Below are 27,945 nucleotides of genomic sequence, written 5' to 3'. Positions count from 1 at the left end.
AAATGATCTTGCATAACAGGATCGAATTTTCCGAGAAGCTCGATTAACCCAAGAAAGTTTCCGTTATTAGGCGTAAACAAAGTGTCAGAAGACATCCTAAAGGCCAAATTGCGTTCACTTAAAAATAAAATATTTCCACCTCAAAAATTCACTTTTGATTAGTTTTCGTTTTCTTCGTCTATAGTTTTTCCTGTTTTTAAATGTTTTTCCGTTTCTATCCAATTTTTCATTGCCTGTCGATGACTTTGTGACCTTTCACGCGCTTTAATTCTTTGACTTAAATGAACCCAGTCATCGAAGCCTTTCCCACTAAAAGCCGTCTGAAAATCGCTGAACAACTTACATGGAAAGCAAAACACGGCATTTTGCTTTTTAGAATAGACAATCCACCTCCTCTTAGATGAATCACCGTTTCTTAATTCTCTTTTAAAATACTTGACAGAAAAACACCGATTTTCAGAGTTTTTTGGAAATTAACAATCGTCAATTTGCTTGGGTCCATGTTCGACTAAAAGTAGTCTATTCTTATCATTCAATATTGGCCATTCACACGGATCATTTAGATTAACTTTCACCACCGAATCTTCCAATAGGCCGTTACACTTATCTGAGTAAACCGAGTTATCTAAATTTTGATTACTACTAGAAACTTTGATTGGTGACAAAGTTACGCGTTTGAACGATGATTCAATCGCGCAAACAATTTTATCTTCTTCGAAACCCGATGACTGAACGAAGTTCTCTCTTAATTCTTCAAGATCCCTACAGTTTTCGTTGTTTATAAGTGTGCCAGAACAATTCCTTTTTTCGAAAATTTTTAAAAGCGCATCCTTCTCTTTATCGGCAATTTCTTCATGCTTTCTTTTCCGTCTTTTCTTTTCTGCGCTGCTCATATACTTTCTTCCAGGGCCGGCAGGTGGTGTTCGGCTCGTGTGGGTAGTTGGCCGGTAGGATGGAGAGCCTCTCAAGAAAATATAAAGAGGAAATTGAGGAATGACTTATAATAAACAGGATAATTTTATAGGTAAAAAACTACAAAATAAAATTGTTTTAACTCTTATCACCAGACATGGGCAAAACTCGTATAAAACTTTTGCGAGTGATTTCGCGACCCACTTTTTCCCACTCCACTCTCTGAAGAACAACTCCACTCGGAAGAGTGTTGTTTTTCACTTTTGTAGTAGAGCTACACTGGTAAGAGTTGTTTTTATTCGTTTTTTGAAGAACAGTTCCACTCGTAAGAATGGAGGTTTTTACTTTCTGTAGGACAAGCTCCACTCGTAATAGTGATATTTTTCACTTTTGGTCACTCGCCAAGCGAGCTCTTTGGAAAAAGAGTCGAAATAGTCTAGGTCAACATTTTAACTCTTTCCGATTTTGGGAGTTTTCAATAAAGGCGGGAAATTCGAGTTAAATATTTCAAATGTGATTCTTCTTAATTTTTTTTATTGGTGCCAGCTAGGAGCAACAAACATAAGGAGGACGCAGCTAGCCTTTAAACACGCTAACGAAGGGTTGTGTACGAATTTCATTGGACGAGCGTCACGAGCCTTTACACTGAACGTTTTACGGGCGGGGGGGGGGGAGACAATTTCCGAATTTTCCCCTACCGACGGCAGCAGGCGCTAAAGCCAATGAAAAATGTACGCAAGAAAATCCACGACTTTTGACGGGTTGCGTACTCCTTGTGTGGGGTGTTGTGTTTGTTGCTCCTAGATGCCAGAAAGTTTATTAAAACGTATTTTGGAGGTATGTTAATTAGTTCAGATATTTCAAAAACTACATAGACATTAAAATAGTAAAAATTTCAATTTAAATTTATTTAGCACTTAGGTACAAACACAAATCTATTTAAATACATTTATGGTTCTAATTATAATGGCATTTATATTATTGTAGTACATGGAGGTTTACTTTCTTTCGCGGGTTTCCATTAAAATAAAGTAATTAGGTGAAATTCACATTTTAATCTAACTTAGCACTAAACTTGAGCACTTAGAAATCTTGGGAATCTATTATTTAAAATTAACTAAAGTTGGTTTTAAATATGGCAAATTAAACTAAAGAGACAGTTATACGTTAAATATTTTTATTACGTAAATTAAATAATAAGTTGGTGAATTTCATTGAAAAGAATGATCTACGATCTCTAGCAAATTTTCAGTCGCCTTTGGAAGACTTGGCTCCCGGTAGTGACGTTAGCAAAAAAAACTCAAATTAGAGGCCGAGAAAGGCGCAACAGTTGTTTTTGTAATTTATAATCTAAAAAATGATAATTAATGATAACTGTCCTTACAAATAGCTATTATTACTTACGGAAGTTTGTTAATGGATATGTTTATACTCCTGGTACATAAGTAAGGTCGCTATACGAGGGAGAGTGATGCGGCATCGCCTGTAGCTGTATATGGCACCGGCTACGGAAAATATTCGCTCTACATCAGCAGTACAAGCGGGTATAGAGAGAACTCTTTGAGCTAGAGTACTGAGAAGAGTAAATCTCTTCTGAAACATCTTCCAGTACTCCAACGGTTTTGTTTTTGCGTTTTCGTTTTTCTCGGAAAAATAAACTTCAATCTCCCGGTCGACATCTTGGATGGATGGTAGTTCCTTAACAATATCTTCATTCTCGGCTACGTCCCTACAAACGGTTAATCTAAAAAGAACCTCGGCTGGAACTACGCGCTTCGCTTTCTTGGGAATTGGTGGCTGCGTTTGGTCCGATTCAATCAAAACCGCGAGGTACTTCTTCAGCGTAGCTTTCGCTTTCCCCTTATCGAAGATTTGGAAACTGGGGTTACCTACGTTTAATAAATGCTAAATTAGAGGTCATTGGTTGACGTAAAAATAGCCCTACATACCAGAGAACAACTCGAAGAGAAAGAGCTTTTGTCTTGGGTCCAATAACGCCGCCACAACATAGTCTTCGTCGATAATTTCCATTTCGAATCGCAACCTCAACCGGCAAAGCAACTCTTTTCTAAATGACTTAAACACCGGTATCTTAGCGTCGAGTAATTGCCGATGGATCTTAACAAGCTCGCCAATGACCAAGTTGGCCACCGGCCCTTTAGCTTGAAAAATATCTGTTGCCTCCTTAAACGGTTTTAAAAGCATCAGCAGCTCTTTCAGCATATGGAGGTCGTTGTCATCCGGTAAGGACAAGTCGGTGGCGACTTTCTCATACTGGGCTGACATGATCGTCGTGGCTAAAGATTTCAACATGTCAGGCTGGAAGAATTCGCCGATTAAATAAAGTGAAGTTAAGCAATTTAATAAGAAAAATCCGTTTAATACCTCAACAAGGCGTTCGAGGGCCATATACGTGGCGTTCCACCTAACCCCGCCAATTTATTTGATATCTTGGCCATTCGGGGAAATATCGCGGAATGCCTCGGACCACTTTGTTGACCGCTGCAGAAAAGCTAACGGCCCTAAATGGGTTAGAGTGTGCAATAACTGGTGGCTTTACCGGGGAGTCGGGGTCCGGCTCTTGTAACCCATAAGGGCGGTGGCGCACTGGGAGATGTTAGCTCTGATCAAATGGTCCTATCTCCCCCTCCGACTTCGGTCAGGTTTGGGCTGGATACTGAACTTTGGTTCAGGCTAACGGAGAGGGTCCAGGAAAACTGGCCGCCTCGGCGGATTGGGTAGCCTGCTGTGGGGCAGCGGGCCTCCATATGCGGGCACGGCGGTCCTGTTTCCCGGCCTTTTGGGGCCCACCGGGATCTCCGGTGCCAGCTGTGCCGGGTTACTTGGGCTGCTGTGTGCTCGTCGTTCCCCTTTAGGAGCTCTCTCCAAAGGGTTTGGCTCCTTACCTTCGTAGGTAGGGTGTCGGCTGGAGTTGCTATAGCATCCATTCTAAATCCCACTGCTGTGTGCGAAGTGGGGATTGGTCCACCCATTGCTGCACCTTCTGCTGGGTTGAGTGGCTTGCGTCAAAGGTGAGACCATCAGTAGTAGGGTTCTGCTACCCATGCTGGATTTGTCACCTGTCCGGGCTAGGTGGACGCTGGCGTAGGGCACTATGATGATAGGCCTCCGGTGGTATGGTTTCTGTTACTAGGTACACCGGGCTATAAATTCTGGCACACTGCAGAAAAGCTAACCAGGAGTTGACTTTTTTAAGGACGTTTTTTACCCGTTCACTTTCTGGAGCGTCTATGGCACGGTTCACTACAATCTGTAGGGAATGGGCCATACATTTTTTCCGCTTCCAGCAGGCAGGTAACTTACGATCGTCTACACCGAAAGATATTACATCGGCTCATCCTAAATTGGACGAGGAACCGTCTTCGTCTGGAATTTTTATTTGCGTCATAGGATTCCAAGCTGAAAACCCGATTGAAGTACAAAATAAAGCCTGCTTCTTACGTTCCACAGATAATATAACGAACCTTCGTCTAGCGTGACGTCGCTTTCTTCGGCTACACTTTCCGTTTGCGCCTCGTCCTCTGACGACAGACACGTCGAAAAAGAACCATCCAGGTCAACTTCTGAAACCTGGCTATCGGTACTCGATCTCTTTGCCTTCGGAATCATCGCAGCCAAGCTCAAAGCCTTCGAAATATTGGCCGCGTTGTCCGCGCCAACGCATGAAACCTAGATTAAGAAATTAAGTTAAACCCGGGACGGCTCTATGTTACATTTGGCCAAGATTTCTCGCAACATCTTGTAACATTTTTCTTTGTTGAAGTCTAACTTTAAGTCTCGGGGTTAGTTCTTCCTCGACGATGAAATCCAAATCCCTGGTTAAATGGCGCCGCGAATACACGGTCAGCGCTGGATTAGCAACGGAAATCGCGGTGCGAAATCCTTCGCTCTCAACTGCACTGAACGATATATTGGTGGTGGCTACCATATTAACCAGGGCTCGTCGGAATAGAAGCTGCTGGGGGTGTTTGGAGGCTAGCTTCTTCGTAGTTGAAGAAGGTTCTGCAAATATTTCAAATTTTGATATTTCATCCGCTACTAGAGGCGTCAGCGAAATGTTATGTATATCCTATGGTAAACGACAGTATACGAAGGAATTTCTTTTAAAAAATGCAATTGAAATAAATAAGAGTATAAATATACCAACCTCAAGATGCCGTTTCCAATTAGAGGTGGAGCCGTTGGAGGCCTGGTAAGTTTTTTTGCATATGTTACAACACCCATACATTGAAAGAGTTTTGTCTTTCCTATTACTACGCCCCACATAAGTAAAGTACCTATGCACAACATGTTTTTTATTTCCGCCTTGTTCGAATTTCTTCAAAAAGGTCTCATTAGTCACGAGCTTGTCGTCTTTCGTCACGTCGTCTACAGTGGCGTGTACAACGTTGGAAGCCGAAGAGCTTCCCTTCTTCCTATATGTAATTAAGAAATAATTCTTACCACCCGAAAAAGCGCCCGTTAAACGCGGGGAATTAATTTTCCGAACCAATTAGAAAAACCAATACCCAAACCGTAATTTATCCGAAGTAAATTAATCAGAACTAAAACGACCAAAAAAACTGTATAAGGTCATGAAATCTGTCCCTTGTCTAATCTAACCAAGAAAATAAATACCGAGATAAAATTGAAATAATTACATATTCGTTTCTTCTGAATAGTTCTGGAAACTCGACCAAAAACATTGTACGAACTAAGAAAATAGCAAAACGCAGTAAAACTAACAAGAAACTTGGAACATTTCTTCGTTACCTTCCCTTTATATTGCAAAATACGACCCCCAACAAAGACCCCCCCCCCCCCCTTATTGGGAGTCCGCTAGATGGTCTAATATTTTTTAGGGTGCGCAGAAGGTGGTACGTCGCCAACTTGTCGTTTTGTTTAATTGTCCTAAACCTAATCGTAATTTTGCCTACATTAAAAAAGTAAATAAAGTCACCTTGGTAAGTTGGTTCAGTATGGCCGAAAATCTGTATACAGGATGTATAAAAATTCAGTACAGAAAATGTAAGGTGTTGTAGGGGTTGAGTAAATATTTATAATTTTATTTTGTCTTCATCCCGATACTCAGCGACTAATGTACAAACGCTAGATATTTTTAAACACCTAACGTACGATAGCCTAAGAACTCAGATAGGAAAGTCAATTTTAAGGGCAGGAGGAAACTGGTACTGTACAGATTGTTGTCATTTAGAACCAGAACCGAACCGAAATTGGAATTTACGTAGTTTTGAAAATAAGGTTACGATTGTTACTATCCGATAATTTGACTCTTGACCGCGGGCTTCCACTTCTATTATGTACTTAACCGGAACCGAACCGAACCGCGTCAGCCTGTCTTTACAAAAGTAAGAAGCAAAACATTTTTGTGTGCAAAAATGTTTTTATTTGTTTATAGCAAATGCTTAAAATGTCGTTATCCAATTCTTAGAAGAGGCCAAAAAGCGTACGTCCTAGTGGTAGTTTTAGTGGTAAGAATCAACGTCGCTACGAACAACATTCATCCTACACCTGAAGTTTCGTAGATACGATCTTTCATCAACGCCCACAAGTAAAAGTCTAGGGCGCTTAGATTCGGTTATCTTGCAGACCAGGTGACTGGACCCCGCACTAGAAATCCATCTCCGTGGAACTTTTTCGTTGAGTAACCCACGAACCCGCCAGGAAAAGTGCGCCGGGGCACAGTAATGCTGAAACCAGATTTGTCGTAAAATTACTGACGGGACATCATCAAGAAGGTCTGGTAAGGGATCACGCGGAGAAACGATGTACGGCGTCCCATTGAGTCTTGGCAGAAACATTTACGGACCAATCAAAACGCCTTTAACTACTCCAGCTCACCAGTTAAAGGAAAATATCTTCTGGTAACCACTGGTAAACGACGCTTGACGATTTTCGTGTTGGTTGCGAGTGTCACCAACACTTTATCTGGAAAATGTGTGTTTACGCTTTAAATCAACAAAGAACCTTTTTACGTCACACTTAATTTAAGGGACTATTTTTTGGTGGTTTATGCCGATAATTTAACGTATATAAGGCACTCTCACTTCACTTCAATATAGTTGTGCTGTCTCTTTCAAACTTGTAACCACATCGACTAAGTTGTAATAAACTTGTATTCTTACCATCTTAAATCTGAGTCCTTAATAAATGCAACAATGTGACTTCTTCCCAAACAATCGCAGTCGTTTGAATCCATCGTGTTTCCATCTGAGAATTTCAAATAACCCTTGGCCAACCTATGTCGCCATTGGCTACCGGTAAAGAAATCAGATGTATCTTTAGTAAATGGCAATTACTACAGTAGCGTTTTTACCAAATCTTACCTGCGTCGATGGGCATTTGGGAAAATTCGTGGGTTCGAGATATTCCTGTTGGAATACCTTTCACGGTAAATTTGTTGAACAGCATCTGCAATACCACGACCAACTACATACGTAAAATTAATGATACCGATCCACTATTTCACAATAAAATGTCATCTTAAAATACCCTTTTCAGTCGTGACTTAAAAAGTGGTCCACTGAATAGCATCACCATGGCTAAAAATGGTAACTATAACTCTTAAACTAGACCTTAGTGCCTTTCGCTTAAAATATCAGTTTTTATACAAAATTAGAAAATTTTGCCGAACATTTCAAATTACCGCCAAGAAAGAAAGTGCAGGTGACGACAATTGAAATATTTCACTATCGCCGAGTGAACTATCGGCGGATGGAGAAAGAGTGAAAAAGGGATAAACAATTGTTTTCCACTTTTCCACTCTCGCTCTTGAGCGCGTGGGGACTAGAAATACTTTCCGCCACTCTCGTTCCCGAGTGGGAGTGAACTAGACTGTTTTTCAACACTCTGATCTTGATCGGGAGTGGGCTGGAATTATTTTGGACACTATCACTATTGAGTTGGAGTGAACTAGACGTTTTTTGACCGATATCACTCTTGAGCGGAAGCGGGCTGATATTTTTCCACCACTCTCACTTAAAAGTGAGAGTACATCCTTCGAAATCACTCATGATTTTGCCCATGTCTGCTTATCACTTAATTTTTTTAATTATCACGGCCTATGGCAAAAAAACTTTCGGCCAATTTTGTTGAAATTTAAATATTATGTACTACCGACCAGGGTGAGCTAATATACGTTTGGATCATTGAACAAAAATTATTGGTTTTGCCGCTAGGTACCTTCGAAAAAAACGATTTTGCCATTGAAAAACATACTGTTAAGTTTCCACGATTAGTATCATCTAGTTTAAAACAATTCTTTCTTCGCGAGTCCGACGTTACAATATATTGATTAAAACGTTACACAGCCTATGATATTAACTATTTTTCAAACCACTTTTGAGTAACACAGCCAAAATGAATTTTCCAACATACTCAGGTCCGTCGTTATACAACAATCTGATACCGATCCCACCAGTCACCGTTTCGTTTAAAAAGGGGGCGGCCACTTGTACTCGTAAGCAATTCCCACTGCAACTTGCTTACGCAATCAGCATTCATCGTTCCCAGGGCTTAACACTTGAGCAAGCAGTTGTTGATCTCGGACCCAACGAATTCGCTCTCGGCATGGCATACGTTGCCGTTTCGCGCGTAAAAACATTGGACGGCATAATTTTCGATCCCGGATTTAACGTAGAACGACTTTTGAAAGTCAATAGTAAGACCGGGCTAGCTTTAAAAAAAAGAACTGGAGAGGCTGAAACTACTATGATATGTATGTCATAAAAATAAAAGTTATTACCTTAATTTCTTTAAATGTGTGTTCAATATTTGAATTATTTATATTGTCGCTAGCTCGTTCCGCTCAGGTTTTTGTCAAAAATACCCGTTGGGGTTTTGTGACGCCCTAGTTATATATCATTGCCTTCTGATTCTGATTACTCTCGTTCATCCTCGAACTTCCTAATCACTTAAACAATTGTCACGTATCCAGCTTTAGCCTTAAAATTCATTTTGGACATGTGTTATTCAAAAGTGGTTTGAAAAATAGTTAATATCATAGGCTGTGTAACGTTTTAATCAATATATTGTAACGTCGGGCTCACGAAGATAGAATTTTTTTAAAGTAGATGATACTAATCGGGGAAACTTAACAGTATGTTTTTCAATGGCAAAATCGGTTTTTTCGAAGGTACCTAGCGGCAAAACAAATAATTTTTGTTCAATGATCCAAACTATATTAGTTCACCGTGGTCGGTAGTACTTCATTTTTAAATTTTAACAAAATTGGCCGAAAGTTTTTTTCCATAGGCCGTGTGCGGTGTCCTTTAGTACAAAACCTTATTTGCGCAAAGAAAAAAATTTGCTGCGCTTTGCACCCACTACTCGCTACTTTCATATCTTCTAAATCGAGAAGTGAATAGGGACTTCCGTTTAAATTAGCGACGATCTGAGGTTATTTTACTAAAAAGCTATTAACAAGCGATAATTATGCAACATTGCGCTTTAAGGCTGCGTCCGTTATCTTCCAGGCATGCAGGCCGTGATAGAATAGAACTAAAGCAAAGTTATAAAACGAACTAAAAAGGGGCCTCCTGGAACTCCGGGAACCCCGCACCACGTGACCACAGGGGACCCTATTTACGCCAGTAGTGTTTATTTTATAAATCGAAGTCGGACGTGCTAGCTTCTAAACAAACATTTGTAGTAACGCAGTACTCGCGACGCTAAAGGAAATAGAAAATAAACATAAGCTCGTCTGGTCGACGGCCGTAGCTCTATTTTTAGTAGACACTATTAACTAAATCGGAAAATCGAAGCTGGACACTACGTACTTGGTTTGGATATTAAATTTACATGACGGTTCTTGTTGTTTAAAAGTTTTTGGAATAGCTTTTAATCGGCTTAACAACTATTTTCAGTCGGATCAGTCCATTAACCGAAAGTTCCGAAACCGTTCACCGTTCTTATACACATTAAAATTATAATAGTATGAAAAATTATAACACAAATCATTACCTGAATCTCTGAAGTTTTAAAATTTGTTAAACAAACTAACCGTTAAATTATAAAACACGGTCCTCATTTATTAGAATTTGAGATACAAACAGACGCTACTCGTAAAAATAATACAATAAATCTAGGAGGTTGACGAAACAGTTCCTTAGAAACTATGAAGATATGCGTAGTGCGATACTCGAGAAGTCGGTTTCTAAACAAAATTTGACGAAGTGTTCAAGACTTCAAGTGTAGAAAAATATGAAACCATTTTCAATTTGAGCACTATTTTTCCAAATGCTGGAATAGAATATCAAAATTTTCATTTCACCAAGTGGGCATTGCTTTGCCAAACTCTTCGAATTTTAGGGGGGGGGGGGAAGCTCGCCCATCCCCGAATTCCAAGTGGGTAAAATACCCACTTGGAATTTACCGTGTGGGTAGTGCTACTGCTACCCACTATACCCACACCTTCCGCCGGCCCTGCTTTCTTCCCATATCTCTATCGCGACTTGTTGGCATCTTGACCAATAAATTTGTGTTGTTGAAATAGCGGCGGCGGACCGCCGGATATTGGAAATGGACATTGGACACCTGCATTGTTACCTTATCTAAAACTGGATTTTCCAGGAATTTCCCGTTAAATGCTTGAAAGTGTGAAATACCAAGAAACCAGCGGGGGGCCTCGCTGGCCCACTACGCTGCGGGGCCGGTTTATTACAAAAATAGTCACCCGCTTCGTTTAACGGTTTCTTAGAAATTTTAGATGTATAATAAAATAGGTGAAATGATCCCACAATTTGTTTGAATATGAAAAAAAAATATTTTTCAAAATAACTTATTTTCTAATATAAAAGGGAATTTTGCGGGGCCCCTTAAATTCTAGCTAGCGCGGGGCCGGGTACGACGGCACCCTTTGCACCCGCATCACGCCGGCCCTGTTTGAAAATGTCTCTGGAACGGGCCCTTAGTTCCAAAGATGTACCTAAGCATCTTTTATCTTCAATTTATTAGTTTTAAGATTCCTACTCATAAAACTTAGATTTACAGAAAATACTACCTAAGAACGGTTATAAACTCGTGAATTTGCTATATATATATACTATTAATACAGATTTGTTATTATTAAAGATTTGTAAAGTTTAAGAGAGACATTATATACGCATCAAAACGCTCTAAACACCTCTACAGCCTTCAAAACTATGTGCTCTAATATGGCGCCTTCGCGTAAAAAACGCGTCTCTTTTTCTTCACTTAATTTTTATAAGGTAATATTTTTTTTAAACTATGAATTATACATAAATATATTGCGAAAAGATAGTTTAACTTACTATACCTTGTTTTTTCTAAAAAGGAACGTGTAAAACCGAAGAAAAAACATTTTTCCGCGATTTCGCTTGTATTCCCCGCCTTTGGCGATAGTAGGTTTTTGGTCGTATGTAGCGCCCCTATCGGGATTATTCATACACGCAAATTAACATTGAATTTAGATGCGAGGCAATTGATGGGGCCGCTAACAGGCTCCCCGCCAGCAATAGGCACAAGTAGGCACGTGCCTACGTTGAAAAAGTGTAGGCCTACTTGGGGGCCTCCAAATTTTTAAAAAGGTGCCTATGATTGGGCCTCCAAAATCGAAATAAACTTTCAGTTCGTAAGATTTTTACATTTGGGCCTTCTAAAAATGCTTATTTAGAAAGCAGGTTTCTTTGCCAATTTCAAGAGGGTTAGAATGAATGACCGCGATTCCAGATTTTTCCATTAAAAACTTGATCTTTTGAATCGACTGAAATACTACATGCTAGTCAGAAAAGGTGCACCTGACACCTGTTTGCCGTGGTGTCAGTGAGAAGCTACAACACACTGTGTTACACCGATAAGCAACAAACACAGCACCCCACAAAAGGATAACGCAACCCGTCAAAAGTCGCGCATTTCCTTTTTCAAGACTACTAAGCTATTACAAACAGTCTTTTTCAAGACACATTGGATTTTGAGGTGTTGAAGGATAAACCGGAAGTTTTTGCCAAGATTCAACTTTAGAGAGATCCTGTTGTAACTCGGCGTTAGATGTGTTTGTACTAAGAATTTTGATAAGTTTTGTGTCATCTGCAAAGAGACTGGGGAAAGAATGGTCGACAGCTGAAGGTAAACTATTGATGTATATTGCAAATAAGAATGGTTAACATTAGGAGTGCACAGCTATGAAATAGATATAAGAAAGGTATAAATCATTCTAACGCCGATGGACTAAGTCGTTTACCTTTATTATCAAAACCAATAACACCACCAATACCATCCGAGTATGTCTTCGCAATTAGCCAACTCAATCAAGGACCTCTCGACTCGATACAAGTAGCTGAAGAAACAGCAAAAGACCATATTTTGAAGCAAATCTACAAATTTGTTCAACAAGGGTGGCCAAACAAATTAGAAGAACATTTCAAGCCATACTGGAAGAGAAGATATGACTTGACTATTCATGAAGGAGTCTTATTAGCTACCGTTCGGGTGGTCATACCGAAAACCTGCCTAGAAGTTATTCTGGATGAACTGCATAGTTCACACCAGGGAATGGTGCAAACAAAGCGATTAGCCAGGAGCAAAGTTTGGTGGCCAGAATTGAACACCAACATTGAGGACAGAATTAGAGCATGTTCAATTTGTCAGCAAAATGCAACCATGCCAAAGGCTGAATACTTGAAGTGGCCCGAGGAGATCCAACCGTCCATATAGACTTTGCCGGACCGGTAAATGGGAAATATTTATTAATATTAGTGGACTCTACCTCGAAATGGATGGAAATCGGAGTCACTTCAACAACCAGTTCAGCCGTAGTCATCATATTCTTACGACAAAATTTGGCACGTTAAGGAATTATGAAGACCCTGGTGAGTGATAATGCCACTTGTTTCACAAGTAACGAGTTCCAAATCTTCACGCAGAATAACGGCTTCGAGCATTTGACCATTGCACCGTATCACCCTGCTTCAAATGGTCAGGCTGAAAGGGTGGTGCGTATCTATCGTGAAGACGTCATTAAAAAAAATAGATGGTACTTCTAACTCTGCCATTGATGTAATTGACGAAGGTTTAAAAAAATTATCAAATGGATCTCTCGACGTAAGACTAGCAAGATTTCTCATAAACTATCGCTGCACTCCGCAAATTAGTGGTAAATCTCCAGCGGAAATCATGTTTGGAAGAGAAATCCGCACCAAACTTGACATGGTCCATCCAACGAACTTTAAAGAGGAGAGAGGTAATGAGAATATCAACATCGATAAACCTATAATTGAAATGCTAGAAGTAAATAATAATAGCGATAAAACCATTAGTAAAAATTAGTGATGTTACCTATAAGTTTCATCCTAATCAAAAAGTCTTTGTAAAAAACTATGGTAAGGGAGAAAATTGGATAGAGGGAACTGTAAAAAATCTATCGGAAATATGATGTATGGGATTGATATTGGGAGAGGTATTATTAGAAAACATCAGAACCAATTGAGACTAAGGAGTGATAAGTTATTAAAACCAACCGTGTCTGAGACATCAACAACTGGAGCCAGTAAAATGAATCCAAATCCAGATGCAGGGTACAGATCAGTATTACAACCACTGATCCAGAGTCATCAACAACCACCGATCCAGAGTCATCAACAACCACCGATCCAGAGTCATCAACAACCACCGATCCAGAGTCATCAACAACCACCGATCCAGAGTCATCAACAACCACCGATCCAGAGTCATCAACAACCACCGATCCAGAGTCATGAACAACCACCGATCCAGAGTCATCAGCAACCACCAATCCTAAGTCCTAGCTGGAGTAGCAAATCATCATCAAGTCGATCACCGAGTCGCAGTCCTATCTTATTACCACGACAAGACTCGAGACCAGAGCAACAGCCTACCACAAGCATCTCTATTCCTAGTGTAGCCACATCATCAGAAGGAGCCCGATCAAGGATACTTATTAGACAAGATTTCGACAAAGAGCCTCAGTCGAGTAGACACAGACCACACGTACGAAGATCCAGTCGAAGACATAAATCAATTAAAAGACTTAATTTATGAACTGAAATGTTTAATCGTTAATGTAGTTAAAATATACTATAATCAGTCTATTTAAAAAAAAGGTGATGTTATGAACTATAATAGCCAGGGGGCGCCACTGGGTGGGGAAGCTGAGGGAGCTCTAGTTTTATGACCACCTAAACAGTGGTCTACCGGCTGCCGACATGTTCGGTGCTCTTACTTAAAACTTCATATGTAAAAATCATCATCATCATGGAAATAAATCTTATAGCTTTAATAGAGAGTGTTTAATTAACAAGAACAAACATCAGATTGATTAAATCTAGATTAGATTTTTTAATCTTGATTACCCTGATTTAATCTTGATTACCCTGATTTAATCTTGATTACCCTCATTTAATGACGATCACCCTGATTTAATCACGATTACCCTGATTTAATCATTTTACTATGATTAAGACGCAGCCAAAATGGAAGTGACCTGCCCCTCGGAAAAATCTAATCGACGAATGTCATTCCTTGATTAAAATGCCTTTAAAAAAATCCATTGCAGGGGAAACTTTTAGAAATCATGTCAAAATTTAAAAACAATCGTTAAAAGTCAGGAAATTTTTGAAATAAACATTATAGATGGGGCCTCTAAATCAGGCTGGGCCTATGTGCTGAAAATTCTTGGCGGGGCTACTTGCCGCTAAAGCGCGGTACGCGTGATCGAAGTAAAAATATCCCATTGATACCCTCTGTTGAGACGCAAGCGACCTCCAGCGGGTCGTATTTCAACGCAACGGTATTAGAAAATTATATCGAAGTTGCATCATTTGGTGACGTCACTTCACGTATGTTCCTTCAACCGAAAACATGTCAGTATCTACATGCCGAAGGATTCGCAATCGTATTTTCGCTGATTTATTTGATAGTTTGGTTATTATTTATATTCGAAAATAGTAATAAAAATAAATTATCGCCTAATTATTGTTTTAAGTGTGAAATTATTTCATACAAATTACTCTACTACGAGAATGTCGGTAAGTACCAAGTCTTAAACGGTAATTGGGGAAAATCTGGTAGAAACCGTAATACTAGAATCTTTAATAAATTTTTTAAGCTTTTGCTTATGTTATTAATCAAAGGTAAAAATTGACGGTGATAAAGAACTAGTAAAGAAGGAGAGCGGGTCAATAAGTTAACAATCCATTGTTAGAATTTTTTTTTTAAATTCCTGCAAACATGAATAAAAAACGCATCATCAACTTTATAGATATTTTTAACAATATCACCTTTTCTTTTACTTTTTTATTTTTTGCAGAATGCTTTGAGCATTTCTGGAGCTTGCCTTGTAATCACGAGATTTTGTTTCTATGGTAAACGTTTTAATGAAACAATGAATAGAAAAATTTTAAATTTACAGTGTAAAAATTTAAACTTTTTCTATTCATTGTTTCATTAAAAAGCTTACCATAGAAACAAAATCTCGTGATTATAAGGCAAGCTCCAGAAATGCTCAAAGCATTCTGCAAAAAAAAAAAGTAAAAGAAAAGGTGATATTGTTAAAAATATCTATAAAGTTGATGATGCGTTTTTCGTCACATAGTTGAAAGTGACATAATTTATGCGTCATAGTTTAAGGTTTCATTAAAGGGATCCATCACTCACAACAGGGGGAGGCATAGGGGTAACATAAAATCCAGACTTGCAGTGTGCTTCAAAACCAGTTTTTTTGTGACCCCTATGCCTTCCCCTGTTGTGAGTTAGGGATCCCTTTAAGGAAAAGTCTTTTAGGATATACTTATGATTTATTATGTTATATATGGTTCCATTACTATTATTAAATTTAGAATTTTGTCTGTAGAATCAAAATTCATGAAATATTTTCAGGCTGCAATCGAAAGAAAAGGTACAGTGAAAGTACGCACTCTTCAAGATATCGAGCGCCAGGTTCAGGAACGTTGGGAGAAAGAGAAAATATTTGAAGAAAATGCACCCGATTCAAATGGCCCCGAGAAAAACAGAGAAAAATTTGTGGCTACATTCCCTTACCCTTACATGAATGGCAGATTACATTTGGGGCACACTTTTTCAATGTCAAAATGCGAAGTTAGCATAAATAATAAATTGTTTAAATAATTGAAAATGTTTAAATTTGAACAATTTCTAGTTTGCAGTTGGTTATCAACGGCTGAAGGGCAAACAATGTTTATTTCCCTTCGGCCTACATTGCACTGGGATGCCAATAAAAGCCTGTGCTGATAAATTAAAACGTGAAATTGAGGATTATGGTTGCCCACCTGTATTTCCTGTTAGTCAAGCTGATGTATCTCAACTTCAGTCTGATGACATTTTCATAACTGATAAAAGCAAAGGGAAAAAAGTAAAATAAATTGTAACTTTTACTGACAGTGTATTTTAAAAAAATGAACTTTCAAATAGAGTAAAGCAACGGCTAAAGCAGGAACTGCCAAATACCAATGGCAAATTATGCAATCCTTGGGACTTTCTGATAAAGAAATTGCAAAGTTTGCGGATGAAAACCATTGGCTGGATTATTTTCCTCCACTTGCTAAGCAGGACCTGAAAGCTATGGGTTTAAAAGTTGATTGGCGACGTTCATTTATAACCACAGATGTGAACCCATTCTATGATTCTTTCGTGAGATGGCAATTCATAAGACTGAAGGACCGTAAAAAGATTCAATATGGGAAGCGTTATACCATATTCTCTCCAAAAGATGATCAGCCTTGCATGGATCATGATCGAAGCACTGGAGAAGTAATCTCCTTCAATGAAATTGATCCTCTAGTTTGTTTTTACAACTGAAATATATTACTGTAGGGTGTAGGGCCGCAAGAGTACACTTTGATTAAGATGAAAGTCTTAGAACCCATTCCGGCTAAACTAGTGTGCTGCAGTAAAAAGCCAATTTACTTGGTTGCAGCCACTTTAAGACCGGAAACCATGTATGGCCAAACCAACTGTTGGGTTCGTCCGGATATGGAATATATAGCATTCGAATTGGCCACTGGTGAAGTGTGGGTTTCGACTCTCCGGGCAGCTCGTAACATGAGTTATCAAGGTTTTACTAAAGAAAATGGAAAAGTTGAAGTTATAACCACCATTACTGGACAAGTACTATGAAATTTTTAATAAAATCTTACATAAACCTTTTTTTCACTCGTAATTGTTAACAGGATATAATGGGCATTAAATTAAAATCTCCATTAACATCATATCCCGCAATCTACACTCTTCCAATGCTTACAATTAAGAACGATAAAGGCACTGGTGTAGTTACCAGCGTTCCTTCAGATGCTCCTGATGATTATGCTGCTCTAAGAGATCTAAAAAGCAAAGAACCATTTAGGAAGAAATTTTTTTTGGATGATGACATGGTTTTGCCTTTTGAACCTGTAAGATAAGCTCTCTTAATGATTTCATTGATTTTTTTAAAACTTTTTATGTTACTGATTGTCCTTACAAATTCAAGGTTCCTATAATTGATGTACCCGATTTTGGACATCTGAGTGCTGTTACTGTGTGTGATCTGTTGAAAATTCAGAGTCAAAATGATAAGGATAAGTTGTTGGAGGCCAAGGAGAAAGTGTATCTCAAGGGATTTTACGAAGGAGTATGAAAAATAATAAGACCCTTCATTTGAAAAAGTGGCTAATGAATAGACATTTTAGGTTTTGTTAATAGGGCCCCACAAAGGGAAAAAAGTGCAGGAGGTTAAGAAACAGATCCAACAGGAAATGGTGAACAATAATGAAGCCTGTGTTTATATGGAGCCAGAGAAGCAGATTATCTCTAGATCGGGGGATGAGTGTGTAGTAGCGTTATGCAATCAGTGGTATTTAGATTATGGAGAACCAACTTGGAGAGCGCAAGTTGATAAATGCTTGGAGAAAATGGAACTTTATTCGGAAGAAGTACGGAAGAATTTTAAGGCTACATTGGATTGGTTGAGGGAACATGCCTGTTCAAGAACTTATGGCTTGGGTATGATTTTCTTTTTTAGCTTTATCTGGCTTGGTAAATTAATCATATTCCATTTGATAACAGGCACTCGCCTGCCTTGGGATGAACAGTGGCTGATTGAATCATTGTCTGATTCAACAATATACATGGCTTACTATACTGTGGCACATTTGCTGCAGGGTGGTGTTTTCAATGGGAAATCACCATCCCCAGTTGGAATTAAGTATGTGAAAATATGAGGGTGAAAGAAGTATTTGTAGAGATACCTAACTTTTGTCTGGTATTAGACCTGAAGATATGACTCCCGAAGTCTGGGATTATATTTTCTTTAAAAACATGGTGGCTCCCAAAATAAAGATTCCTCGTAAAACATTGGATTTATTGAAAAGAGAATTTGAATATTGGTATCCAGTTAACTTGAGGTGTTCTGGAAAGGATTTGGTGCCAAATCACTTGACCTACTATCTCTACAATCATTGCGCAATCTGGAAAAATGAACCTGATAAGTGGCCATTAGCTATTCGGGCTAATGGGCATTTATTGTTGAACTCTGAAAAGGTTGGACAACTGAAAAGTATACTACTTTTTATTAGAGTTATATCAAACTGATAAATTTTTAGATGTCGAAATCAACAGGGAACTTTCTGACTCTCTCAGAGGCTATTGTTAAATTTTCTGCCGATGGTAAGAATGTAGTTTTTACGCAAAGATTTTTCATTTGATGAATATCATTGACTAATAGGAATGAGATTGTCTTTGGCTGATGCTGGAGATGGCGTTGAAGATGCCAATTTTGTTGAAACTATGGCAGATGCTGGAATTTTGCGTCTGTATGCCTTTTTGGAATGGGTCAAAGAAATGATTTCCATGAGCAATTCATTAAGAACAGGACCCAGTGATGAATTATACAACGACAGGGTTTTTAAAAAGTAGCTAAACTAATACCAAAGTAATTAAAAAAAATTCTAACTTTTCTTAAACTCCAGTGAAATGTCTAAAGCAATTCGCACAACTGACCAATTCTACAATGGAATGTTATATAAAGAGGCATTAAGAACAGGTTTTTTTGAATATCAAGCTATTCGAGATAAGTACAGAGAGTTGACAGTCAATGAGGGCATGCATCGCGATCTTGTTATGAAATTCATCGAGACTCAGGCAATTATTTTGTCACCAATTTGCCCTCATATTGCCGAACATGTTTGGTCCCTGTTGGGAAATACCAAAAGCATTCTACATACAACTTGGCCAATCACAAATGAACCAGATGAAGTATTGATCAGGTCTTCGCAGTATCTAATGGATGCTGCTCATGATTTCCGTATTAGATTAAAAACCTTTACTACATCAATGGCTAAAGGTCGTAAAGGAGTTCCTGGTGTTGTCGTTAAACCTACTCATGGCACCATTTGGGTCGCCAAAACATTCCCACCCTGGCAATCTGCCGTTTTGACTTTAATGAAAAACCTCCACCAGGTATTTTTTATTTTTGGTCATTGGCCTTTTAATTTATCTTATAATATTATTTGGTATTATAGAAAAATAAAGGTCTTCCAGATAATAAAGTAATAGCTGCGGAGTTAAAAAGTATAAATGACATTATTAAAAAGTACATGAAGAAAGTAATGCCATTTGTGCAGGCAGCTAGAGTGAGTGTATTTTTGCTGCAAAACTCATATTTTGGTTTGTCAAAACAAAATTAAAGTTGTGAATGTCTAAAAACCAATTTCTGTTCAGGAAAAAGTGGAACTTAGGGGCGTTTCCGCGTTGAATCTAACATTGGATTTTGATGAAGTTCACGTTCTAACTGATAATTTGATTTATCTAATAAATACATTAGAAGTAAAGGAATATTTATTTTGGCACCCTAAATGTATAAAGTAATAATTTGTTATGTATAATAAAAATAGTTGGAAGGACTGGATGTGAAACCCTCTTCTGAAGCTGATGAGAAAATTAAAGAAGATTGCTGTCCTGGACAACCTCATGTTACTTTCCGAACTGATGTAAATATTTATATTATTTTATGGAAATAAACATAAACTAACATATAATGTATTTAGCCCAGCATAGCCATAAAATTGGTTAATGGACAACCTGCAAGTGGTCACTTTGAAATGGATGTTGGAATTCATGATGGAGACACTGTACAGAAAATTATTTCTCGTATGTGTAAAGAGGACAGATTTATTAAAGGTATGTTGGTCATCCAAAGTACACTCGCCCATGTCCAAATGAATCATGTGGCGCGAATTTAAATTTTCTTGTGGCGAGCAGGGCAAAAAATCGGCTTTTTTTTAATTGAAAAATCCAGTATGGTTAAAACCATTAATGAAAAATGCTCAAATTGCTTATATCTAGCCCTCATTACTTCGAAAATGCTCAAATTGCCCGATTTCAAAATTGGGTTTTTGCGCGTGACAATACCTTTACTTTGTGAGGTATAGCATAATAGCGTACTTATTTACCTGCTTTTATACCCTAACATGGCGGCGTATTTTCACACGCAATACGAATTTTGAGATCCCCTAATTGCTTATATCTAGCTCTCATTACTTCCGACAAAAAGTGAAGGTTAAGCTTTAGTTTTTTCAATATTTCTAATTCATTTCTCAATAATTTTTTTTAATAAAAAAATGGGTTTTAACCATGGATTGTTTTCCGTGGTTAAAACTGGTTTAATAAAGGGTGGATTAAACCAGTCTAGCTGGTTCTTGCCAACCCTGGTGGCGAGTGTAAAATTTCCAAATTGTGAGTGTACTTTTAATGCCACATTTTGAATTTTATTACACATTTTCAGATCCAAACAGAGTAAAACTCCTTCGCTACGATGATCCTATATTTGGTCCTCGAAGGATACCAGTTCTGGGAAACCTCAATGAGGGAAAAACTGAGATTGGTGCAAAAGCTCTCTTTCATATACATTTAAGCGAAAATAAGATTGAAGTGAATGAAAATGGAACAAAGATTGATATTGGCAACCAATTGGCTTACATGGTTTTGTGAAAAACATCTACAAGATTTTAAGTTATACCAGAAATAAATTTATTTATTGAATTTCATATTATAATTATTATTAGAGGGGATGGGTGGTAGGGTTGAGCCCAATCTAGCACTTTGATCAGAGGTCCATTACACTGCCCAAGAAGGCAAGCGTAAATCTTCGCTTATTAAGGTTGCAATGACTAAAAGTAGGCCAGTTACCAAACTAATACTACTCTAAAGACACATTCAAACTTTGCCTTGATATTGATTCCAAATGTTTCTGTTGTGTTTATAACTTGAATGAATGAAGTGGTACTTATTCGATTACTAACAACTAATATTTAATTACTTGGAATATACAATATGATATTATTGGAACGTTATAAAACTTATAAAAGTATTACTGCCTCTCATGAGGCTCCTAGGAAGGAACCCTTTTCTCCCTTCCCAGCCCTCTACACGTCTCTTTCCTCCATTTGCCACACTACTCTCCCCCCCCCCCCTTTTGTTTAGTGTGTGGGGCTACGCTAATCACGGAGACGCGCAGGGGTTTTCTTAGTGCGTTCCGGTTGCATTCTTTTCTTTAGCGGTGTATCCTTTGGGTTAACGGTTTTCGGCTTAGGTGTTCCCCTTGGTGTTCCGTCTGATTGGTTTGGATCCGTTCTCGGTGAGATTGACTTGTCTGGTGGTTCGGATGCCCTTAATGATGGAACGAAATCCATGCGGACCTTTATTGTGCCGTGTTCTCTGTCGACCGGGTTCAGTGTGGATGATTTGGACGGGGAATTTTCGACTGCTGGGAGTTCAGCGATGCTTGCCGGAGTTGTGGACTGTTCCTCTATGCTGCTCAACGGCATCCCGACTGGTTCCGAGGTCTGCGGTAGAAGTGCCGGTGTCCATCTAGGCGATATCTCTCGGTTCTCTGGTTTTGCTACTGGTTCCGGTGTGTGTATTTGTTGCTCTGAGTATCTCTGGCGGATCTGATTTTTGTGCCGTCGAATTGTTGTTCCTGAACTTGTTTCAATTTCGTACATCGTTGTCCCAATTCGGCTTTTAATTTCCCCTTTCAGCCACTTTTCTCCTTTTCCGAAGTTTCGTGCGTATACTAGATTTTCTGGCTGTTGCCCTTTGGGACTGTATTCTTTTGGTTTTTCTAGTTCGTCCTCCCTTCTTTGTATCCTTGGGTTGCAGAGATCGAGTCTTGTTATGATGGTTCTACCCAACATGAGCTCAGCAGGCGATTTGTTTAAAACGGTTGGGGTCCTTCTATAATTTAGAAGAATTCTTGCCAACGGGTTTCCAGGCTGCCCGTTGTGAAGTTGATTAGACCTTCATTTACGGCATCAATGGCCTCGTTTGATCCTCCTATTTTTTTCAAGCTCTCTTTTACCGTCCGTACTGATCTCTCTGCCTGGCCGTTGCTGGCAGGATGGTAAGGCGCCGTCTTGATATGCCTGATACCATTTTGTTCCGTAAACTCTTGAAAGTTTCCGCTTGTGAAGCTTGTTCCGTAGTCTGTGACCAACGTCTGCATTATTCCGTACCTGGCTATGTGTTTGCGAAGCGCAGTGTGACAGCTTCAGTGGACGTATTCGTGGTGATATCTAGCTCCAGCCATTTGCTGTATGAGTCTACGGTAACCAGGATGTACTTGTTCTCTATGGGGCCTGTGAAATCGGCATGGACCCTCTGCCATGGTTTTGTGGATTTGGGCCATGGTTGATGCGTTGACTTCGGAATGGGTGCATTGTTTTGGCAATTTGCACATTCCCGGAGAGTTGTTTCAATATCATGATTGATTTCTGGCCACCAGATCGCGGCTCTGGCGGAACTCTTCATAGCGACAATGCCTTGATGGGTGCTGTCTAATTCCTGAAGCATTTCTGGCTGGCGAGATTTCGGAATTACAACCCTATTTCCTCGCAATAATATATTGTCCACGTTTGACAACTCCTCCCGTGCTCTGTGGTATGGTTTTATTTCAGCTGGGATGTTTCGGTTCCTCCATCCACTTTGCATGTTTATCCACACTTCCTGAGGAATTGGGTCCCTTTTTGTAGCTTCTTCTATCATTTTTGCGCTTACGGGTCCTCCATTCATCGCTGTTAGGAGCAGGACATACTCCGATGGCAGTGGCGTGTTGATCATTGATGTTGGCAGAGGTAACCGGCTGAGAGCATCAGCGTTCCCATTCAGTGATCCCTTTCGAAACCGTATTTCGTAGTCGTATGCGGCAAGGATTAAGGCCCAGCGCTGAATTCGCGCTGCTGCCATGGGTGGAATTTGTCTGTTTTCTCCAAAAAAGAGTGACTAGGGGTTGGTGGTCCGTGTGCAGGATGCGTTTCCTTCCGTATAGGTAGTCCCTGAACTTGTGGACTCCGAAGATGATTCCAAGGGCCTCTTTTTCTATTTGCGAGTAATTTCGCTCGGCATTGGTGAGGCTTCTAGAGGCAAACGCTATGGGTTGGTCGATGCCATCCGCATTGAGTTGCGATATCACTGCCCCCACCCCAACTGGAGAAGGGTCTGTTTCTAGATGTACCTCCTTGGTAACATCATAGTGAATGAGTAAATTCGATTTCTGTATTGTACTCTTTACTGCGGCAAAGGCATTGTGCTGTGGCTCTGCCCATGACCACTTGGTGTCTTTTTGTAGCAGGTCGTAAAGAGGGGCTAGTTTGGTGGCGTTGTTCGGTAGGAATCTGGTGTAATAGTTCAAAAGTCCTAAGAACGAACGTAGCTGTTCTACATTGGTGGGTGCCGGGGCGTCCATTATGGCCAGCATCTTGCTGCCTTGCGGGTGTAATTCTTCCGCGTCCAATAGGTGCCCCAAGAATTCTACTCTGGGTTGTAGAAACTGGCATTGGTCCATGCGTAATTTCAATCCATGGTCTTTTAAGGTATTCAGGACTGCGTCCAAGTGTGAGAGGTGCTCGTTTTCCGTTTTGCCCCCCCAACAAGATGTCATCTTGAAACGGTGATACGTTCTTGTGATTCTGTAGAATGTTTTCCATGTGGTGTTGGAAAATCGCTGAAGAAGACGAGATTAATTGGGGAAGTCTTTTGTACCAGTAGAGCCTTTTTGTAGTGTTGATTACTGTGAATTTCTGTGATTCTTCGTCTAACTCGAGCTGGTTGTAAGCCTCTTTGAGGTAAATTCGCGTGAAAAATTTGCAGCCCGCTAGCCTTGAAAATATTTCCTCTGCCCGTGGCAAGGGGTATATTTCCGTGTCCAGGTTCGGATTTACAGTTGTTTTGAAATCCCCGCAGATTCGAATGGAGCGTGAGGTAGATGGTGTTGACTTTTCATGTTCCTGGGTTTCAATTTTCTTTATCTTCTGGACGGGAACGATAGGTGACGCGAAGTTGGAAAATGCAACGGGTTCTACGATGCCGATGTCGGCCATCCTTTGCAGTTCCTCTTCGAGGTCTGCCTTTAATGCGTAGGGGATTGTACGAGCAGGGCAGTTTAAGGGGTTTTCCGTCGAGATCTTCGGTTTCCCATTCCATAAAAACTTGTTAAGGTTAACGGTAATAGTGAGTGTAGGGAGCTGTTGGCTCGCATGGCTTGCCACCACCCTCCTACGCATTGTAACCCGGCCACCTGAATTAAAAGCTTTAAAAGTCGCTCGATGACTTAGGGTGGTGCCTTGGGTATTAGCCTAGCTGATTATTAGTACTTGGGCCGTGCGTCATTTTTTAAGTAAAGATGTACTTTGACTCCCTTTATTTTTTCCTAATCCAGGAGAGAAAAGGTCTGCGTTCTTGTCTAGGATAGCTTCCAATGTAGCGTTTTCCTCTTCCTTGTGCGAAACCTTGTTTATTTTTTTTATTTTTGATACAGAATAAATGGAAGGTAGAATGTGTAGCTCAGAGTACAGCCATTTGCGACCGCAGAGGTTTGTACCGGTTCCCTCCACTGTGAGGACTAGACGATTTGTGGTCTTCTCCTTGTACGTGACGGTGACTTCCGCTCTACCTATGATGTCTAGGCTGTGTCCCGTGTAGGCTTGAATAGGTGCGCTTGTATAAGGTTTCGATTTCAGCTTCCTGAACCATTCGTGGGTGATCATTGCATGCCCTTAGCCGTTGTCCAGATCGAAGGGTACAATCGTGTTGTTTACCTTGAATTTGGCTACTTCCGCTGGCGTTCTGCAGGTTGCTGCCAAATGCCCCTTTTTCTGGCATTTGTGACATATTTCGTCTATGTACGGGCATTCGCTTGGAATATGACCTTGTCTAGCGCAGCGTACGCATGGTCCTTGAGATGGGCGGTTGCCTCCTGGTTTCTGGACCTTTTTGTTTCCCAATTCCTTATTTTGTGGTTGTTGCGAGTGATTGCTGACTTTGATTTGATTTGCTGGATGCGATCGGTGTTGATGCTGATGATGAGATATTGAATTTACGCTATCTGTAGAAGTCTCTTTGAAATTTTGATTTGGTATTGCCACATTTCGGGTATTTTGCGATGCAAGCTCCATGCTTTGAACAGCTTTAGTTATTTCACCAAGCGTTATTTTCGCATTTTTTTCGCATTTTTTTCGCATTCTTCAAATATCTTGTTCTGCATCTGGACATCGTTTATTCCCAGTACCAACTGTTCCAGTGAACGTAGCTTAAGAGAGTGAGAGCAACTCAATACTACTCTTAGAGAGTGAGAGCAACTCTATTTCTCTGCTCTTGGAAGTACCAGGGATAAACTCCTTGGTTTGCCTTTGACCATCCATTTCAAGCCAAAGCTTGACCTGGCACGCAACCAAGAAGCCATGCAAATAGCTGCTTACCAGGCTGTTGTTTAACTGAGGATGGCAGGTTCAAGACCATAGAACCTAGTCTGCGCACCCCCTTGGCCAGACTGTCGCCTTGTCATTACCATAATACCCTCTATGACCAGTCACCCAATTGATTGGTGCAAAAGCCCCCTTGTAGAGAGTAAAAATGGCTATCAATTGGCTTACCTGGTTTTGTGAAAACATCTACACGATTTTAAGTTATACCAGAATGAGTATATAGGTAATATATACTTTCACTATGACTCTGCTATTCCCAGAGCCTGTGTGTTGATACGCAACGGTATATATGCCCTTCCGCTCTCACTACATACCTTAAGAGATATTGCCACGGTCAAACTTATCACCTCCTCTATCAGCATACTTCCAATATGGCGATCATCTTCCCCCTCCCCCGCGGTAGATAACCAGTCTGGTCAACAACTGTGAGGGGTTGGGGAGGAGGTTGCTCATCGGTTGTGATGCCAATGCTCACCACGATATCTGGGGGAGCTCAGACAGCAATCAGCGTGGAAATGAGCTTGTGGAATATCTAGTTAGCACCAAGCTTAATATTCCTAACAGGAACAATGAACCAACTTTTGTTACAATTAACAGAAGTGAAGTCTGTGTACAGATAATGTTGCAGATGCAATTATTGATTGGCATGTGTCCAATGAACCGTCTCTGTTTGATCACTTGGAAACTGTCTCGGGCCATATTCACACCCAAGCCCGGTAAGTCAAATTACCTTGAGGTGAAGGCGCTTAGGCCAATTAGTCTTACTTTTATCTTAAAAATTTTGCAAAAGCTGGTGGACAGCTATATTAGAGAGGAAGTTATCTCTCAAACTGATCTTTCTTCTGCTCAGTTTGCCTATCAGAAAGGCAGGTCTACTGAGACCGCCTTCATGGCATAAGCAACTGCCTCGAAAAGGCAATTGGATTCAAGGAAATCGCGTTAGTGGTTTTTCTTGATATCGAAGGAGCTTTTGATAAGGTCTCTAGCGCAGTCATAATGAAGGCTGCCAAGAGGTTTGGTATCAATGACACATTGTGTCTTTGGACCAAAACCATGTTGAGTCTTTGTTGACAGACCGAAAAGTGATGTCCTACCTGCTCGGTGACTCCCTTATGATCTCCACCAGCCGTGGCTGCCCACAGGGGGGTCTCTCTCCTCGGTTGTGGTGCCTGGTGGTGGATGAGCTCCCGCAGAGGCTGAATAGGGGGGGGGGATGATGCTGTTTCGGTTACACCGATGGTATTGCCATCATTGTTACTGGGAAATTCCCAACGACAGTTAAGAATGTAATGAGGAGGGCTCTGGCATCAGTCAAATGTTAGTGCAAATAGGCCAACCTCACGGTTAATCCTAGCAAGACGGTCCTGGTTCCATTTACTAGTAAAAGGATCCAGGGATCGTTTAACAGTATTTCCTTATTCGGAACTAACCTAGTTGATAGCACCGAGGTGAAATACCACTGTGTCATCCTTGACGGAAAATTAACATGGAAACCTCATCTTGATTATATTATCAAGAAGGGCAAAATGTTATTTTGGAGAATTAGTAGTAAAGTCAGTAAATCCTGGGGCCTTAGTCCCAGAGTTATATACTGGCTGTATGCTATAATCATCAGACCTATTATGTCTAATGCAGCTATGGTCTGGTGGCGAAGGGTTACTTTAAAAACCGTGCAGTCTGAACTGCGTACCTTACAAAGGCTAGCTTGTGTTGGCACTACAGGACCTATGAGAACAGCCCCAAGTGCTTCTCTAGAAGTTCTCCTGAAAATTCTTCCTCTACATCTTTTTATAGAGGAAGATACTGCTTTTGGTGCCTATAGGTTTAACCAAAATGGATGGTGGAAGGCTAATAATTGGGAAAATAGCCACACCAAGCTCTACCGAGATATTTATAGTCAGCTACCTGTACTTAAGATGGGTTCTGACACTTCGGCTGCTAAATTACACTTTAATAAGACTTTCGGGGTTAACTTCCCAAGCCACACAAATCTGAAATTACTACTATGTCTAATGGTTTTAAGCATTAAGTAACTTGATTAATCTATTCTATATTATTTATCGCGCTTTCCGAATAAAGTGGCTTATAGAACGGCAAAGATGCCTCGTATAATTTTGCGTTCTAAGCCGCGGCTACATTATTTCGATAGCTTTCCTCAATAAATATATATTTACATATAATTTCTTTATGATAAAGCCGTTATTATAATATTTCCCTCGGTACCAGAGGTGAGGTGGTCTGGTTTACCGATGGGTCTAAGACCAATTCTGGTACAGGCGCGGGGATG

General features: G+C 40.0%; 1 protein-coding gene across 1 annotated transcript; it reads left to right on the top strand.

The window, feature by feature from the left end:
* Positions 1 to 14,765: 14,765 nt before the first annotated feature.
* LeuRS (Leucyl-tRNA synthetase) lies at positions 14,766 to 20,945 on the top strand. Its single transcript, XM_090171249.1, has 18 exons — positions 14,766 to 14,936; positions 15,787 to 16,005; positions 16,067 to 16,279; positions 16,339 to 16,677; positions 16,741 to 17,034; positions 17,097 to 17,315; positions 17,393 to 17,533; positions 17,592 to 17,904; positions 17,968 to 18,106; positions 18,171 to 18,441; positions 18,504 to 18,567; positions 18,626 to 18,812; positions 18,870 to 19,359; positions 19,422 to 19,532; positions 19,621 to 19,725; positions 19,794 to 19,889; positions 19,947 to 20,079; positions 20,684 to 20,945. The coding sequence occupies exons 1-18, from the start codon at positions 14,931 to 14,933 to the stop codon at positions 20,887 to 20,889; spliced, it is 3,546 nt and encodes a 1,181-aa protein (XP_090027375.1). The 5' UTR covers positions 14,766 to 14,930; the 3' UTR covers positions 20,890 to 20,945.
* The last annotated feature ends 7,000 nt before the right edge of the window (positions 20,946 to 27,945 follow it).

This window comes from Leiobunum rupestre, chromosome 4 (genome assembly GCF_980474605.1).
Source record: "Leiobunum rupestre chromosome 4, qqLeiRupe1.1.hap1, whole genome shotgun sequence".
In the NCBI taxonomy this organism is placed as follows: Eukaryota; Metazoa; Arthropoda; class Arachnida; order Opiliones; family Sclerosomatidae; genus Leiobunum; species Leiobunum rupestre.
This window is presented reverse-complemented; position numbering and strand designations above follow the sequence as displayed.